Source organism: Carassius auratus, unplaced genomic scaffold (assembly GCF_003368295.1).
Source record: "Carassius auratus strain Wakin unplaced genomic scaffold, ASM336829v1 scaf_tig00001597, whole genome shotgun sequence".
Lineage (NCBI taxonomy): Eukaryota > Metazoa > Chordata > Actinopteri > Cypriniformes > Cyprinidae > Carassius > Carassius auratus.
In genome coordinates, this window is record NW_020523373.1 from 117,299 (window position 1) to 137,594 (window position 20,296).

General features: G+C 38.2%; 1 protein-coding gene across 2 annotated transcripts; it reads right to left on the reverse strand.

Annotated features, from left to right (window-relative positions):
• Positions 1-9,830: 9,830 nt before the first annotated feature.
• Positions 9,831-13,796, reverse strand: LOC113069452 (uncharacterized). Of its 2 annotated transcripts, none has more exons than XM_026242542.1 (4): positions 13,736-13,796; positions 12,634-12,706; positions 11,882-12,094; positions 9,831-10,467 (listed from the first exon to the last, which is right to left on the reverse strand). In XM_026242542.1, exons 1-4 carry the CDS (start codon positions 13,772-13,774, stop codon positions 10,097-10,099), a joined length of 696 nt encoding a protein of 231 aa, XP_026098327.1. In that variant the 5' UTR covers positions 13,775-13,796; the 3' UTR covers positions 9,831-10,096. The 2 variants fall into 2 exon arrangements, with proteins under 2 accessions (XP_026098327.1, XP_026098328.1); XM_026242543.1 differs by having other exon boundaries at positions 11,882-12,091; positions 13,736-13,789.
• Positions 13,797-20,296: the final 6,500 nt, after the last annotated feature.

A 20,296-nucleotide genomic window follows, 5' to 3' on the forward strand; every position in this document is an offset into this window, starting at 1 on the left:
GGAGCATGATGTCACTAGCCAGTGAGTAGATGATGCTGATGTCACTAGCAGGTGTGTAGATGATGTTGATGTCACTAGCAGGTGAGGAGGAGCGTGATGTCACTAGCCAGTGAGTAGATGATGCTGATGCCACTAGCAGCTGTGTAGATGATGCTGATGTCACTAGCATGTGTGTAGACGATGCTGATGTCACTAGCAGGTGTGTAGATGATGCTGATGTCACTAGCAGGTGTGTAGATGATGCTGATGTCACTAGCAGGTGTGTAGATGATGCTGATGTCACTAGCAGGTGTGTAGATGATGCTGACGTCACTAGCAAGTGAGGAGGAGCATGATGTCACTAGCAAGTGAGTAGATGATGCTGATGTCACTAGCAGGTGTGTAGACGATGCTGATGCCACTAGCATGTGTGTAGACGATGCTGATGCCACTAGCATGTGTGTAGACGATGCTGATGTCACTAGCAGGTGTGTAGATGATGCTGATGTCACTAGCAGGTGTGTAGATGATGCTGACGTCACTAGCAAGTGAGGAGGAGCATGATGTCACTAGCAAGTGAGTAGATGATGCTGATGTCACTAGCAGGTGAGTAGATGATGCTGACGTCACTAGCAGGTGAGTAGATGATGCTGACGTCACTAGCAGGTGTGTAGATGATGCTGATGTCACTAGCATGTGTGTAGATGATGCTGATGTCACTAGCAGGTGAGTAGATGATGCTGATGCCACTAGCAGGTGAGGAGGAGCATGTTGTCACTAGCAGGTGAGTAGATGATGCTGATGTCACTAGCAGGTGTGTAGATGATGCTGATGTCACTAGCAGGTGTGTAGATGATGCTGATGTCACTAGCAGGTGAGGAGGAGCATGATATCACTAGCAGGTGTGTAGATGATGCTGACGTCACTAGCAGGTGTGTAGATGATGCTGATGTCACTAGCAGGTGTGTAGATGATGCTGATGTCACTAGCAGGTGTGTAGATGATGCTGATGCCACTAGCAGGTGAGTAGATGATGCTGATGTCACTAGCAGGTGTGTAGATGATGCTGATGCCACTAGCAGGTGAGTAGATGATGCTGATGTCACTAGCAGGTGAGGAGGAGCATGATATCACTAGCAGGTGTGTAGATGATGCTGACGTCACTAGCAGGTGTGTAGATGATGCTGATGTCACTAGCAGGTGAGGAGGAGCATGATGTCACTAGCATGTGTGTAGATGATGCTGACGTCACTAGCAGGTGAGGAGGAGCATGATGTCACTAGCAAGTGAGTAGATGATGCTGACGTCACTAGCAGGTGAGGAGGAGCATGATGTCACTAGCAAGTGAGTAGATGATGGTGATGTCACTAGCAGGTGTGTAGATGATGCTGATGTCACTAGCAGGTGAGTAGATGATGCTGACGTCACTAGCAGGTGAGGAGGAGCATGATGTCACTAGCAGGTGTGTAGATGATGCTGATGTCACTAGCAGGTGAGGAGGAGCATGATGTCACTAGCAGGTGTGTAGATGATGCTGATGTCACTAGCAGGTGAGGAGGAGCATGATGTCACTAGCAGGTGTGTAGATGATGCTGATGTCACTAGCAGGTGAGGAGGAGCATGATGTCACTAGCAGGTGTGTGGAGGAGCATGATGTCACTAGCAGGTGAGAAGGAGCATGATGTCACTAGCAAGTGAGTAGATGATGCTGATGTCACTAGCAGGTGAGGAGGAGCATGATGTCACTAGCAAGTGAGTAGATGATGCTGATGTCACTAGCAGGTGTGGAGGAGCATGATGTCACTAGCATGTGTGTAGATGATGCTGACGTCACTAGCAGGTGAGGAGGAGCATGATGTCACTAGCAAGTGAGTAGATGATGCTGATGTCACTAGCAGGTGAGGAGGAGCATGATGTCACTAGCAGGTGTGTAGATGATGCTGATGCCACTAGCAGGTGAGGAGGAGCATGATGTCACTAACAGGTGTGTAGATGATGCTGATGCCACTAGCAGGTGAGGAGGAGCATGATGTCACTAGCAGGTGTGTAGATGATGCTGATGCCACTAGCAGGTGAGGAAGAGCATGATGTCACTAGCAGGTGTGTAGATGATGCTGATGTCACTAGCATGTGTGTAGATGATGCTGATGTCACTAGCAGGTGAGGAGGAGCATGATGTCACTAGCAGGTGTGTAGATGATGCTGATGTCACTAGCAGGTGAGTAGATGATGCTGATGCCACTAGCAGGTGAGGAGGAGCATGATGTCACTAGCAGGTGTGTAGATGATGCTGATGCCACTAGCAGGTGAGGAGGAGCATGATGTCACTAGCAGGTGTGTAGATGATGCTGATGTCACTAGCAGGTGTGTAGATGATGCTGATGTCACTAGCAGGTGAGGAGGAGCATGATGTCACTAGCAGGTGTGTAGATGATGCTGATGTCACTAGCAGGTGTGTAGATGATGCTGATGTCACTAGCAGGTGTGTAGATGATGCTGATGCCACTAGCAGGTGAGGAGGAGCGTGATGTCACTAGCAGGTGAGTAGATGATGCTGATGCCACTAGCATGTGTGTAGATGATGCTGACGTCACTAGCATGTGTGTAGATGATGCTGATGTCACTGTAGATGATGCTGATGTCACTAGCAGGTGAGGAGGAGCATGATGTCACTAGCAGGTGTGTAGATGATGCTGATGTCACTAGCATGTGTGTAGATGATGCTGATGTCACTAGCATGTGTGTAGATGATGCTGATGTCACTGTAGATGATGCTGATGTCACTGTAGATGATGCTGATGTCACTAGCAGGTGAGGAGGAGCATGATGTCACTAGAAAGTGAGTAGATGATGCTGATGTCACTAGCATGTGTGTAGATGATGCTGATGTCACTGTAGATGATGCTGATGTCACTAGCAGGTGAGGAGGAGCATGATGTCACTAGCAAGTGAGTAGATGATGCTGATGTCACTAGCAGGTGTGTAGATGATGCTGATGTCACTAGCAGGTGTGTAGATGATGCTGATGCCACTAGCAGGTGTGTAGATGATGCTGATGCCACTAGCAGGTGTGTAGATGATGCTGATGTCACTAGCAGGTGAGTAGATGATGCTGATGTCACTAGCAGGTGAGTAGATGATGCTGATGCCACTAGCAGGTGTGTAGATGATGCTGATGCCACTAGCAGGTGTGTAGATGATGCTGATGTCACTAGCAGGTGAGTAGATGATGCTGAGGCCACTAGCAGGTGTGTAGATGATGCTGATGCCACTAGCAGGTGTGTAGATGATGCTGATGTCACTAGCAGGTGAGTAGATGATGCTGATGTCACTAGCAGGTGTGTAGATGATGCTGATGCCACTAGCAGGTGTGTAGATGATGCTGATGTCACTAGCAGGTGTGTAGATGATGCTGATGCCACTAGCAGGTGTGTAGATGATGCTGATGTCACTAGCAGGTGAGTAGATGATGCTGATGTCACTAGCAGGTGAGTAGATGATGCTGATGCCACTAGCAGGTGTGTAGATGATGCTGTTGTCACTAGCAGCTGAGTAGATGATGCTGATGTCACTAGCAGGTGAGGAGGAGCATGATGTCACTAGCAGGTGAGTAGATGATGCTGATGTCACTAGCAGGTGAGGAGGAGCATGATGTCACTAGCAGGTGAGTAGATGATGCTGATGTCACTAGCAGGTGAGGAGGAGCATGATGTCACTAGCAGGTGAGTAGATGATGCTGATGTCACTAGCAGGTGAGGAAGAGCATGATGTCACTAGCAGGTGAGTAGATGATGCTGATGCCACTAGCAGGTGAGTAGATGATGCTGATGTCACTAGCAGCTGTGTAGATGATGCTGATGTCACTTGCAGGTGTGTAGATGATGCTGATTTCACTAGCAGGAGAGTAGATGATGCTGATGTCACTAGCAGGTGAGTAGATGATGCTGATGTCACTAGCAGGTGAGTAGATGATGCTGATGCCACTAGCAGGTGTGTAGATGATGCTGATGTCACTAGCAGGTGTGTAGATGATGCTGATGTCACTAGCAGGTGAGTAGATGATGCTGATGCCACTAGCAGGTGTGTAGATGATGCTGATGTCACTAGCAGGTGAGTAGATGATGCTGATGCCACTAGCAGGTGAGGAGGAGCATGATGTCACTAGCAGGTGTGTAGATGATGCTGATGTCACCTAGCAGGTGAGGAGGAGCATGATGTCACTAGCAGGTGTGTAGATGATGCTGATGTCACTAGCAGGTGAGTAGATGATGCTGATGTCACTTGCAGGTGTTTTTTCCGGCTTCTTTATTTTTCCCATGCCTCAGCAAGAGCACTTAATTAACAAAGCAAACAACAATACATGTATTATTTTGTGTTAAACATTACACTTTAAAAAAAACAACTCATTAATTTGGAAAGTTACTACCACATTTATGCAATAATATACCAGTTACTTAGAACATCAATTTAAAGTTAAATAACCTACAAACCATTATAAAATAATTTGAATTCTGCTGGTACAACAGGTGTTTGATCAACTGCTCGTACTTCCTACATTGTTGTGGATTTTATTGATAACTTTAAATGTCTTTGTTAATTTTGTGTGACTTAAGCCAGAAAGAGAGCAGTATTAAAGGGTGATGGCAAAAGTATAAAAACTAGGGATGCACCGAATCCAGATTTTTGGGGTTCGGCCGAATACCGAATCCACTGTTTAAGATTCGACCGAATCCGAATCCTACTCGCATCCTTATTCCATTAACACAGTAAAACACATTGATGAAGTAAAAAACGTCCACAGCAATGTATTTTATTTTATTTTAAATGTAAAAGAAAAAAAAATAGAATAGGCAACATTATGCCAGGGTGACAAGTGAGAAAAACTTTTTTGACAATCACCAAGCTTATGCTTACCCAAGTAAACAACCAAAACCTTTCAATAAAAGTGCAGCAATGCAAAGAAAAGTGTTTTTCTTTTCTTTTTTAAAATCAGAATATGTTTGGTGACTTAACTGAAATGAATGTAATTGAACATTAACTCAATAAACAAGGATAGTAGGCTGTTTAGTTTTTGTTTATAACAGTAGGATAGGCTACGATTAGAACAGTGGCCAAAGATCACACACATCTCCTGCATCATAATTAAATTAACGTAAAACCAATAATCTTTCACATGAAATGAGAGTTTAAATAGAAAAAAAACGCTCTGCATTAAAAGGTGACCGGTGCAGCAGTCAATTCTGTTCCCCTCTGAATGTCTGTTCCACTTTACGCAAACATACTACAATTCTTGCGTAGTTGCCGAGTTACTATACGTACAATCAGAACTAGCGTGCGCAAGAAGTGCGACTGGATGTACGGCAAGTCAAATAGTTCAAATTACCGTCCTAAGTACTAAACTTGAAAATAGTTTTATGACGAGAGGTCTTTCAACTTTCAATGTGATGCTTGATGCTTTGGCTATTCTGTTTTATACTGTCGTATACTTATTAATTTATGCTCATTTATGTTTACTTTTTTTAATCATATGCTGTTGTTGTATTTATGTATGCACTGAAAACTTAAAAATCTCTGTGTGTGCAAAACATACATTAGAATAAGTATACAATGAACTATAAATGTTGTGTATAAATCAGAACCCTATGCTCACATGCAAATTTTAATTCATAGTGATCTTTTTACCCTTTATTCAATAAACTATATAGACCTGGATAACAGACTCTGTGCCTTGGTCTGAAAGAATGATCTTTGTTGCCCCAAACCTGTGAAATAAAGTAATGCAGTACACAACTGCTTCATATTTGGTAAGATTAGCATTTTGTGTAATAGTCAATAAATGTAGTACTCATTTACATTGTTGGTCCTTGTGTCTTTCCCCTCTAAATTCATCCTAGCTGTTAACATAATCAGATTATGTCTCACAGCAATGTTGAAAAGGAAAATATTTAGTAGCCTTAACCATTTATCAACGTCCACCTTCATTCCAGGACAGTAGAATCCAGCTGAAATGGCAAGCTTGCTTTTTTTTCTAAATCTAAAATAAAAATCGGCAGGTCTCTTTTTGTCCTAAAGCCACTTTTCTTCTAAACTTTACATTGTTTTCTGATGAGATGTGATCAAGTTTGCCATCCATTGAAATAGCTTTATTGTTAAAATCTAAACAAATAACCTGCAATGAGGTTCTAAAGGCCCAATTGAAGGAATACACCCATTTAAACTGAAATTAGAAAACAGGTCATTGTCAATGTGCTAGTTGCTTTAAGTCAGTTAAGTATAGTGTCTTGACAAGCACTGACTTTTTGTTATTATCAAGACTTGGTGTATCACTATACCTCACTTTAAACGTGTCAGTGAAGAGAAATTATCACTTAAAGTACTTTGCTTACCATGAGCTTGGAAACTGGAGGAACATCTGCAGGTGAAATATTTCTGCTTTTTTGTTGTTGTTGTTGTTTAAGACAAATGGATAAACACCTTGAATTTTGTAATTTAGAATTTACTCATAAAGGTTGGACACATATGAGGAACTATATTCCACTGTTATCAGTAAGAAGGTAAACAGATTAATCAAATAAAATATTAGTTCAAATGTACTGGTGCTCTATATGGAAACAGCAATATAATACCCTGGGTTTGGACGTCAGCATGGACAGATTACACTAATCTGCAATGGAAAAATTAAACTGCAAAAACTCGAACATAAGACAAAAATAAAGTAACAACTGAAATATGAATAAAAAAATAGAACATAAACGGGAGTGTGAGAATCATTTTACTACGCTGCAGCAAGAAATGTGTCCCTTTTTGCTTTCCTTACATCCAGGTGTGTCCCCAGCAGTACTGAAAAGTCTTTCACTGGGCACAGAGGTAGATTTTTGCCAGAATTGGAAATCGCTGCTGGTTTGTCTTCCACCACTGAAGAGGGTCCTCTCTAAAAGGAATCAGAGGCTCACCGAAAAAAACGCTTATCTCCACGCCAGCACCCGATGACACTGGCTGGCTACGTTACAAATCGTCCCCAGCCGCTCAAGATTCCTGAACGGTTTAGTTTATAGCGAACTGTCGGGTCATGTTCCTCTTCATATAAACACTTTCACACAATCAACGGCCGCGTGACGTCGACCAGCGTAACGCAAGCCTAGGGTTCGGTTCGGTAAAAAAAAAAAAAAAACTAAGGTTCGACCGAAACCGAACCCCGTCAAAAAGCCCAGTATTCGGCCGAATTCGAATCCTGGATTCGGTGCATCCCTAATTAAAACACCGCTTCACTAACCTGCTCGACTGTTAGCATAACTGCTACCAAGTGCTACATTAAATGTATAACGTTACATACAAATAAAACATACTATATTTGTATAGTTGCCGATAAGCTTTTAATATAAGTTATTGTTTTAGTTAGCATATTACACTCACCTGTGACTGGACGGCTGTTGTAAAACCATCGCAACATTTACTGCTCTGCACCACAAACATCCCGTTTTGACGCGTGATTTAACGTCTCAGCAACTTTTCCACGCAAACCTGGAAGGCACAGCCCATGGTGCGAGATCGACCGAACTCCGATTGGATAAGGACCACTCCGTGAATATATGTATAGGCTGTATAGGCCAATTTCAACGCTTTTTTATTTTCGTCAGTGGGAAAACTATGAAATGATAAATAAGGTTGTTTTTTTGTTTGTTTTTTTTTTTATCAAAGGCACACTGAACACATTTGATTACTTTTGGTCTCCGCCATTTTTCGGCAAGCAAAGGCTATAGCGCTTTCACTGGACAATAACTTGAGATTCGGAGGGAGTTCGCAAAATATTTGATTCAGATCGGGACTCCGAATCGCGTTTCGCGAATCATTTGTTCAGATCGGGACTCCGAATCGCCTTTCGCGAATCATTTGTTCAGATCGGGACTCCGAAGCGCGTTTCGCGAATCATTTGTTCAGATCGGGACTCCGAATCGCCTTTCGCGAATCATTTGTTCAGATCGGGACTCCGAAGCGCGTTTCGCGAATCATTTGTTCAGATCGGGACTCCGAATCGCCTTTCGCGAATCATTTGATTCAGATCGGGACTCCGAAGCGCGTTTCGCGAATCATCGGGGCTTCGGAGTTCGCGAATCATTTGATTCAGATCGGGACTCCGAAGCACGTTTCGCGAATCATGTGATCGGGGCTTCGGAGTTCACAAAACATTTGATTCAGATCGGGACTCCGAATCGCGTTTTGCCGACTCCGAAGCGCGTTTCGCGAATCATTTGATCGGGGCTTCGGAGTTCACAAAACATTTGATTCAGATCAGGACTCCAAATCGCGTTTCGAGAATCATTTGAGATCAGGTCTTTCGACACACACACACACACACACACACGCACACGGTTCTGGTGTCTAAAAAACATCAAGGTCTTTATAAACTGTTACAGCACTTACTCAGAGTGACACATAGCATAGCTTTTAGCCTCATCATTGCAGTTTGAGGTTTAGGAATTAGTTTTTTATTTATTTATTTTTTTAGCCTTTATGTTTATGTCAGTTTTAGCTAATAATTTTAGCATTCCAACATTTTTGTAAAAAGTTACTACTTTAATTTTAGTACTGTTTTCATTTAATTTATAGTGCTTTTTACTTTACAAATCATTGCAAAACAACTTTACAGAAAATTAAGTTTCTACAATATTTAGTAGTGGCTTACACGATTTATCATTTTACTTTAGCTTTATTTCAATTACAGAAAACTGTTTCAGTCTTAGTTAATGACACATAGTTGGTTGCTTTTGGGAATTACTAGTTAGGAATAAAAGTTTAACTGTGTGTGCTTTTTTTACATATTTATTTTTTTAAATAAAATCTACAAATTATATATTCTTTTGTACGAGTTTCTGTTTTCTGCTGAATGCTAAAAAGATTATGCTTTAAACACCAAACGGTTGATGGAACCCATTTACTTCCATAGTATTTCTTCCTGTAGCATAGAAGTCAATGGGTGCCGTCAACTGTTCGCTCTCAAAAAAACATCTTCTTTAGTGTTCAGCAGGAAAAAAAAAAAACACAATGTTCAATAATGTCATGGGTAATTCGTGACATGTTTTGTTTGCTAAATTAGATTTATAATACGGTTAATTTTTTTTATATAAAACAAAAAACAAATTGCACACAAAAAGTAAATCACTGTGAAACCAAGTATCCACGAGGGTATCCACGTTCGGGACCATTTAATTAAACGAGGGAACGAATAATAATAATAATAATAATATTAAAAATAATAATAACGAAACTGTTTGACGTCGTGCGTCGCAAAATGATTCGATGCTTTCGATTCGAATATATAGCGAATCATTTGAATCAGATCAGGAAATTAACAATGGAAATTAGGAGCATCTTCGCAAATCTTTTGATTCAGATATACGATATATAGGCTATCATATACTTCAACTTTTACCTTTTTACATATAACTTTTATTTATATATTATGTGCTGATTTTTTTTTTAACTATAAACTTTGAACATTTAGAAAAAAAATAATAAAAAAATTAAACAGATGTTTACTTTACAGGTGCAATCATTCTAACCTAATTCAATTATTAATAAACAAAAGTAGAAAATGTTACAAAGCCAAGGTGTTCAAGATTCAGGATCAGTGTTTGCATAAACTCATTTTCACATGAGGAGGACTGATTCTGAAATACAAGTGCTTTCGGAAACTAAAATACATGTAAGTAAATACACAAAAGTGCTCAAGATAATAGAAAATGACAAATCCCTTGATTATGCTTTCCAAAATTAAACTATTTGTTCTCAAACAGGGGAGTTTAATAATGATCAAGACAGTAAAATGAGTAAAAAAAAAAAAAAATTCGTATTATGCCCATGCATGCATATTTTAAATAAGATGATACTGAACAAATGTATAGATCTATAATGATGTTTAAAATCAGCCGAGGCATATTATTTATAGGATACTTCTATGCACTTTTATTTATTACATGCATGTTCTGTTTTTATGTTATATGCATATTTTGTATTTGTACTGCCACTGTATTTCCATTTGCAACTTCTCACTTTTGAGATAAAGTCTTCTCTTCACTGTATAACATTATCAAATCTTTTATACTGGCTGATAGTCAGTTCAGGGTGTGATTCCAGAGAGCCTTGCGGCCTCATTGAGGAGATTCCCAGCCTCTTTCCTGTAGTTCGGACTCAGTTCTTTGACTCTCCGAGTCTCTCTGAGGTTTTCCCGCAGGTTTTCCACCAGCCGTCTTCGCTCCTGGTGTCTGGATTCAGCTGCTTCGACCTGACTGATCATGCCGTCCTCGGCTCTCAGAAGAGAGTCGATCATTTGGGTGAGTTTAGTGCCGACGGAGATGATGGCTTTGGTGGCTCGGCTCATCTCGGTGATGTTCTCCTGCGTCTGCTTCAGTTCGCCGGGGATCTCAGTGTCTGATTTCACCATCAGAATAAAGTCGTATCCTTTGACCTCCAGACTGATGTGGCACAGCTCTGATGGAGGAAACAATGATGAGGGCTCTCAATAAAGATGAAATAATTGTGCAGGATGTGGCTTATAAATGAGGGGTATACAGACTCAGTATCCGGTATGATGATGAATTCATTTCTGAATGACTAACTGCAATGAATAATTCAATGCATAATCGTACTAATAACATCTAACACAAACAAACAAAACAATTACACAGCCATGCATCTTGAAGAAAGAAAATCTGATGGGCAAAAAATACCTAATATTAGCTAACGTGATGATCCTTACAAACTGTTTTTTTTTTCTTCTCCACAAAAATAATATGTGTGTGTGTTTTAATGCATTAATCAAAATAACAAAAGCACTCAAATTTTTTTATTTTAATGACAAACAGAAGTATTCTAAATGTATAAATTTAACTTACATTCTATAAAGGAGTGACCATTTTCAAATCAGTGGTTTTTTTAGTACATTTTATTAAAGTTCATATATTGAATTTTATTTTATTTTTATATTTTCTGCTTTTATGTAAATTTCTGTTTTATTTTTTTTTTATTTTGTGTGTTTTTGACTTATTTGTTTTTATTGATTCATTTTTATTTCCATTTTGTTTTTATTTTAGTGCATCAAGACAAACTAAATAAAAAAGGTAAATGTTACCTTTATAACTAGCTGAAATAAAATAAAGTTCGATTTTTATTTTATTTCATTTAATTTTAATTAATGAAAATGTTTTATTAATGGTTTTAGTTAACTATAATAACCCTATAATATATTTCATTGAATGTCAAAAGGTTTTTTATTTTAACAAAATCTGTGATTTTCTGTGGCTGTTTGGATGAAGAAAAACATCATGCTCATGTTTTCATTTTCTTCTGTCACTGGCCATAACTCTAACCTTGAAATCATAATTATGCATAAAATAATGTCATGAAAATGGTCTGAGAATTGAAATAACAGCAGTAATCTGGCTCAGATTCTGGCAGGAATCATGTGTTTGTGTCAGTTTCTTTGCTGATTAAAGGAGACTTATACAAGACTTCTACACCTTCGGTTGTCAGAAGCATAACAGCTACGAAATGCAATATTTTGTCAGGTACTGTGTTCTGCTGGAGAAAAAAAAAAGATGCTATTTTTGCATTCAGCACCCAAAATTTGTAAGAAACCAGTATAGGATTCCATTCAGCAAATTTGATGCATGTCTAGACGAAGATATGTACAAAACAATATTACCACAGGACACATCACCACTGCACCTGCATGCATCCAAAACATGATTCTGAATGAATTATTAAATGCATTGTGCACAACATAAAACTTTTATCCCTATTGTGTATTCTATTTATCTTAGTCCATTATAAATGAATGAGTTTTGCTGTGTACACTCCTTGCTTTGGCAGGCTGTGCCCCCTGCAGGCCCTGTGAAGATCTTACCATGTTTCTCCTTGATTTTCTTCAGGCATTGAGACAGACTGTCATCGTTTTGGCAGTGGTAGTGGCTTGCGAGAGTCTGAAGATTGTTCTTCATTGTTTCATAATGGTCCTGCTGTTTGTTGAAAGTATCAGCAACGTCAGTAAAACGCTCATCGAGGCCCGGAACGCCAACATGACGAGCTGTAAATCTGCCGCTCTTCTGAACTCCATCTGCTGGAGGATAAACATAGATAGATAGATAGATAGATAGATAGATAGATAGATACTCTGAACAAAACTATAAACACAACCCTTTTGTTTTTGCCCCCATTTTTCAGGAGCTGAACTCAAAGATCTAAGACTTTTTCTGTGTACACAAAAGGCCTATTTCTTTCAAATATTGTTCACAAATCTGTCTAAATCTGTGTTCGTGAGCACTTCTCCTTCGTTGAGATGATCCATCCACCTCACAGGTGTGGCATATCAAGATTCTGACAGCATGATTCTTGCACAGGTGTGTCTTAGGCTGATCACAAAAAAAGGTCACTCTAAAATCTGCAGTTTTATCACACAGCACAATATGTTGCAAGTTTTGAGAGAACATGCAATTGGTATGCTGACTGCAGGAATATCCACCAGAGTGGATGGAGGTGGGGTTATGGTATGGGCAAGCATATGTTATTGACAACGAACACTGGATTTTATTGATGGCATTTTGAATGCACAGAGATGCCATGACGAGATCCTGAAGCCCATTGTAGACAGACAGATACCTTTAGCTGCTGGTCGTGGTGGTCTTGCAGATTCAGTTTGTGTTCTATTGCTGGACTGAAGCAAAGGTTCTCTCTGTAAATGACGGAAACCAAAATAATATTAAAGAACAAATTCACAGCTAAAAGTAGAGAAAGGCCATTTTAAGTGAATAAACTACTGCAGCACAGAGAATAACAAATCACACGCACAAATGACAAAACAGGAATCATCTCTCAATCATTCAGACAGAATTCCACTCACTTATCGTTCGCTTAATGATACTCTTCTTTCTTGTCAAGCTACACATGACCTGCTTTACTGCGCGTTTACATGCACGTTTTCTTTTATGGGTATAAAGTCATAAACCGGTCGACACAGGCAGTTTTTAGCATCTTACTCCGATTTTTTAGCTGCATGTTAACACAATATCCCTCTTTCTGTCCTCCTATTGAAGTGCGCATGCGTGAAGCGTGACAGGAGCGCATCAGAGCAGATTTAAGCGCATCTAGACGGAGAGAGCGTTTTGCAGTAAAGAAAGAAGGAAATATGTCTCGAAAGCAACCTCTTTCATGTCTCAGAAAATTAAAAAAATGTGTTCTCATCTCCTGGAGAAGAAGTGGTTCAGTCAAAACGCTGCATTTATGATATATGACATGTTGCAAGCTTAAACATTAGGCTACAACTAATGTATGGACAGGCTACTCGGAATCAGACAGCAATACTTTGACGTCACAAAAGGGAAATAACCCGATTTATTAATAAAGTCATGTAAACGCAGCTTACTTGCGTGTAAATGGCGAAATTTGTTATTTTAATAAGCGGTTATTTGTAAGTTATCAGCTTACAGGTGTGCATGTAAACATGCAGTGAGAGAAAGACTTGTGTCCTGAACTACTGAGGCTCAAAACAATAAAACTACTAGACTGGCCTACAAAATTAGGCTACTTCATATATCCTACTAGATTTTCTGTGTTTTTCCAAGTCTAAAAGCAGTGACAAGGAAGAACGCCGACACTTTAGTCTGCTACAGATCCACCTGATAAACTGTCCTACTTCATAATAATTCATATTTTTAATTTTAATCCACCTGTAAAATCAAATAACCATAAAATAGCCTTCTACCTCAACGTCTCGATCGGGAGAGGAGCAACAACATCCCATTTTTCAGAGTTTTCGGAGTTTTCATTCCCATACAACACTTGAAATGAAAGTTGGGTGTCGATGACGTACAGTCATGTGATGCACGTCACGGACAGGTGAAACAGGTAAAACATTCATTACATTCATTTCATGTGTGATATGAGCATGTGATAGACTACTTTCGTTTTAAGTTAAAGCATCAGTTTAAGTTGGAAATAAAAAGTGCAATAAAATAACAGCATTATGCTATATTTATATTAAAGTATAATAAAAAATAATAATACGTCAACGATAATATTCTTCCCAATGATAGCATAGCATATATATCTATGGTATTAAGAAAATAGCAATTCTGTATTATGGCCTCTAGAGGTCACCATTGACTTACGTTTAATGCGCTCTGTTTTCCTTTTTATTTTGCTTTTAATATTATTAAGCTTTTGCATCATACTTCCATAATTTTTTTTTCTTTATATAGATTTATTTTTATTATGTCTGTATTGAATAAAATTTTTGTGCATGCTTTTTGAAAACATTTTCATGGTCCTAATACACAGCCATATATATATATATATATATATATATATATATATATATATTATAGTATAAGTAGATAATAAGTATAATCATGAAAACAAAAGTCATTCTATGGAAAGTGAAGTTTGCACGAATGAGAAATCAGCTGATTTGAGTGCTGACAGTTAACAGCACCTTAGGTAACCATTTCAGGAAGCTCATTTGGTTATGATGTCGAAGTAGGCATCAGTTTGGATTGAGACACATGGTCAGAGATGCTGCGTAGGCTATTAAGCAACTCATTTGGTGTCTAATGTTGCCAAAAATGCGCAGCAACTATTGTGACAAAGCCACTGGTTTGTCTTTGACTTTGAGTGCCAAGTGCTTGAAAACACAAAAGCAGGCAGCTAAACAAAGCTTAAGCAGCTGTTGGTAATTTGTCCTCTTTATGTGCGGCTACCTGCTGTGCGGTGGCGCGCTGCGCGGGCGCGTCGGCACCGTATCATTTCGCTGTCACCCGCGCGCTGTTTGTTGAGCGCATAAGTGAAGGTTTGCGGAATAAAGCAGTAGCCAATTGATGGGGGACGTCTCCGGATGCAGGTGTTTGTGCTGACAAATGAGAAAAAGCGCTTCACTAGCTACTAATTGAGCAGAAGGCATGGATCGAGACGTGCATTACTTGTCTGTGGGCGAAGAGACGCGCATCCAACCGGTGCAATCACGCGTCAAACACAACAATAGCACTCAGGATCAGATGAGGCTTATCTTCCAATGACTTAACTCATTCTGCACGCTCCTACACATTACTGAAGTGATTAGAAATGCGATTTAATATTGCATTATGTACAGAAATCATTAGGCTATGTAGCCTATATATATAGTTGCTTCTGACTTTATTTCAGGATAGTGATGTATTTCCAAGTGAAGCGGAATATTGAACAGAGGGCGGGGTTTTATTTTAGGGAACTGGACAAACGTCATGCATTTTTAAGGAGACACAACAAATCAATATAGGGAAATAAATTATAGATCAATATCCCTACGAAATATGAGTTATTCTTATGAGAATGTTTAAAAATGTTATTACTCCAATCATAGCACTTCCTTCTGCATTATGGTTTGCCCCAAGAACAAATTGATATGCAAATTAGATGCAATGTATAGAGACAAAGTGAATACCATGCCATTTATGAACATTGTATGCATATTCCATAAAGTACAGGAGAACATCGTATCATTCTGTTATACTAATCATAGTTGAGAAGCATCTTTGTACAACGTTTGGCAATGAAAAAATAAAACATTGTTTTTGCCTATACATGCTTTTCATGTGTGTGTGTGTGTGTTTAGTTTTTTCATGTGTTTTTGTAAAGAATATATTTTTTAATAAAAATTAATAAGGATATTTCATTTTAACATAATATTTGTACTATTTTTGTAAATTGAAATTCAAAACAGCATTTTGTCATATATATATATTTATATATATAAAAAATTCCTTTAATTTTTAAAAAATTATTTAATTTTATTATGAAAATGGAAGTCAAAACAGCATTTTTCATATATATTTGTAAACAATAAATACAACATTTTAACATTTATTTTGTTTGAATAATATTTGTACTTAAAATACATATAAATAAAAACTGCATTTATGGTATATATTATAACAAATAATAATAATAGTAATTTAACGTTTTATTTTGTTTTAAAATAATATGTATATATATTTTTTAGAACTTTTCATATATTTGGAATTAATATTCTGAGTGACAGTTCATGTGGAATACAGATCTGTGGTTGAGTAGTTTTTGGAGGTGTGTGTGAGGTCTGTGCTGTGCTCCTGCAGGCCTGGGAGTGTCCCATCTGACAAGGAGTGTGTAACTGCAGTCTGTGTCCTAATATTATTTTAAAATGAAAAATATATATATTTTTGTTAATTTTATTTTATGATTATTACTAACAATTTTATTTACAAATATGCACAGAAACAAATGTAACTACATTTAAAAAACTATATTTAAAAATTTTCTAATATGACTATTTGAATTATCAACCTAAAAACTACCTTTTTTATTATATATATTCGTTTGTAGATATTTTTAATTTAATTATTTAAAAAAAAAATTCTGGTATAACTAATTATATTTATCAACTCACAAACCACCCTCACAATAAATATTTATACATTTTATATTTCTTCTATAATTAATTATAGCTTTTCGCAAGCTTTTCATATATATTCATGCAGTGTTCAGCACTAATATGCAAATCAGTTGTTTCTTACTTCATGATGTTACACTGTGTTTGTACTGATTTTATATTTGTTTCAATGAATCATACTGTTCTCTTGCTAATTAAAGGCAGAGATATCATCATGAGATCCTGTAACAGATGTTTGTGATTACAGAGCGCTTTCTCTCATTTGCACAATTTGTGTTTTTCTCTCCAATTTTTTTTTATTGGAAAGTAGATTTAATAAAGGTCCTTTTATTTCACATTTTACATGCACAGTTTTTTTTTTACATACCATATGTGTACTGATAAAGATTTAATTAATCAAGCACAAATTATAGATGGTTTTTCTTTGTCTTCGATGTTACTCTGGAGGGAATGTGAATGGAGAGAAGTCTATTATAGATGTTAAAACCTCAAACACCATCAGCATCCAGAACATCTTACAATACAATTATTTTCTTTCTTTATTAAATATTATTAAAAAAAACATATTACAGATATTACAGATGCACTATCAAGTAAATAAATAAACAAATCAGTTAATTAAACTGAAACTGTTTTATTTTTATTTTTGCTTATTTTGTCCGGGAAGAGAGATTTTCAAAGTCATTCTTTGGCAGACAGAAATACAGACAGAGAGACATACATACATACATACATACATACATACATACAGACAGACAGACAGACAGACAGACAGACAGAGACACAGACATACAGACAGACAGACAGACAGACGTAAAGACATACAAACAGACAGACAGAAAGACAGACAGACAGACAGAGGGAGACACAGACAGACAGACAGACAGAGACACAGACAGACAGACAGACAGACAGAGAGACAGAGAGACAGAAAGACAGACAGAGACACAGACAGACAAACAGACAGACAGAAAGACATAAAGACAGACAGTCACAGGCAGACAGACATACATATAGACAGAAAGACATACAGACAGACAGACAGAGACACAGACAGAGACACAGACAGACAGAGACACAGACAGACAGACAGAGACACAAACAGACAGACAGAGACACAGACAGACAAACAGACAGACAGAAAGACATAAAGACATACAGACAGACAGACAGAGACACAGACAGACAGAGACACAAACAGACAGACAGACAGACAGACGACAGACAGACAGAGACGCAGACAGACAGACAGACAGAGACGCAGACAGACAGACAGAGACACAGACAGACAGACAGAGAGACAGAAAGACAGACAGAGACACAGACAGACAAACAGACAGACAGAGACACAAATAGACAGACAGACAGACAGACAGACAGACAGTCACAGACAGACAGACAGACATACATATAGACAGAAAGACATACAGACAGACAGACAGAGACACAGACAGACAGAGACACAAACAGACAGACAGAGACACAGACAGACAGAGACACAAACAGACAAACAGACAGACAGACAGAGACACAGACAGACAAACAGACAGACAGACAGACAGAGACACAGAGACACAGAGACACAGACAGACAAACAGACAGACAGAAAGACATAAAGACATACATACAGACATACAGACAGAGACACAAACAGACAGACAGACAGACAGAGACACAGACAGACAGACAGAGACACAGACAGACAGACAGAGACACAGACAGACAGACAGAGACACAGACAGACAGAGACAAACAGACAGACAGACAGACAGAGACACAGACAGACAGACAGAGACACAGACAGACAGACAGAGACACAGACAGACAGACAGACAGACAGACACAGACACAGACAGACAGACACAGACACAGACACAGACAGACAGACAGACACAGACAGACAGACACAGACAGACAGACAGACAGACAGACAGATAGATAGTCAGATAGACAGATAGAACTATGAATCTCACAATCTGTTTATCTTCCATTATTAAATATGAACAGCAAACTGTTGAGACGTGTCAAATAAGACAGGTGCTCCGTTACTGTCTGCATGCAGATGGAGCGGGTGTTAGGCGCGCGCACACACACACACACACACACACACACACAGAGCAGCTGTTAAAGTGGATAAAGCTTACCTTTGGTGGCGCACTGCAGGTACAGAGCTGTCAATCAAATGGAGAAAAGAACAAAAGAGAGTCGCCCACCTGAACCATCTCCACCTCCACACTGTCATCCCTCACTCCTGCCCTCCATCACCAACTCAACACTCCACACACACACAGAGAGGAACAACTTCTGCAGTCGGTGATCGGAATGACAGCAGTGTTTGGTCACATGACCTGTCAAGCATTTTTTAAAAATATACTATTTTGTATTATTATTATTATTATTATTTATTTATTTACAAATTTCCAATCCAAAACATCACTCTCAGGACATGCACAGCCCGTGTTCTTTCTAAGACTTAATCTATTCAGCACATTTCTCCAGTTCTCCAATGTCTACTCTGGCTCCCAGTGAACTATTGCATCGACTAAAAAAATTTGCTTCTAACATTTAAGGCATTTCACAGCTTTCACAAACTTTTATACTACTTCACACACTCCCAAATCATCACTCTCTATTTCTTGTGTTGCTGCATATACACTTAAACACCATGGGAATAACTCCCTCCATCACAATATATGCAAAAGTGACAGTCTGTATACTCTTAAATCTCTTTAACCAGACTCTTATAACTTGCTCTTTTTAAGCATCTAATGTTTTTATGATGTACAGTTGAGGTCAAAAGATTACATATAACTTGCAGAATCTGCAAACTGTTATTTTACCTAAATAAGAGGGATCGTACAAAATGCAGGTCATTTTTTTTTATTTCATACCGACCGGAATAATTTCACATAAAGTACATTTACATATAGTCCACAAGAAAAAATTATAGTTGAATTTATGAAAAATGACCCCGAACAGAATGAAAAAAAAAACTCTTCTTAAATGTTTAGAAAGTGTGTTTTTTTTTTTTTTTTTACTTAATGGGAACATTAGCAAAATGCTCTTACATTTTATTGGCATTTCAAACTGGAACGTCTTAATAATTTGTTTCTTAGGTTTTCTTTTCTCAAGACATTAACTGATGGACTGGAGTGCTGTGGATTACTGTGATGTTTTTATCAACAATTTGGACTCTCATTCTGACGGCACCCATTCACTGCAGAGCATCCATTGCAGAGCAAGTGATGCAATGCTACATTTCTCCAAATCTGATGATGAAACAAACTCATCCTAATGTTGAATGGCTTGAGGATGGGTAAATTCTCACCATTTTTGGGAGAAAAACTCCTTTAAGAGGTATTTGTAATTGTTTACTAATGTAGGTGACTAATGTTGAAAAAATTAAAGCTCATGCTGCAAATAATAGCACAGACTGAAATAAATAATTAGACATGGACATGGAATATTTAAGACAGAATTACTCACTTTAATTTCAAGTGTTATGCAGGCAAAGTTTTTTCTCTTTTTTTTTTTTTTACCCATTAACATAACACGTTTGTACAAAGTTATTTTAAAAATATCAATAAACTGCAGCCTTTCAGGCTAACCTGGGAAAAAAAACATTATCAAATGCCATGAGGACTAAGGAACATCTTAGAAAAATGATTTACAAATGAGGTGTCACTAGAAAATATTAAAGAAAATCGCTCGCCACAGAAAATATTACCAAAAAAACATCTATTTATAATTGTTTGGTATCAACCACTTCTTTTTAAACTTTTTTTTTTCTCCATTTGAAACACATCATCATGTCGCGAAACGTCAAATAAACGAAAAGCCATGGTTTTACTTCTAAAAGGACCA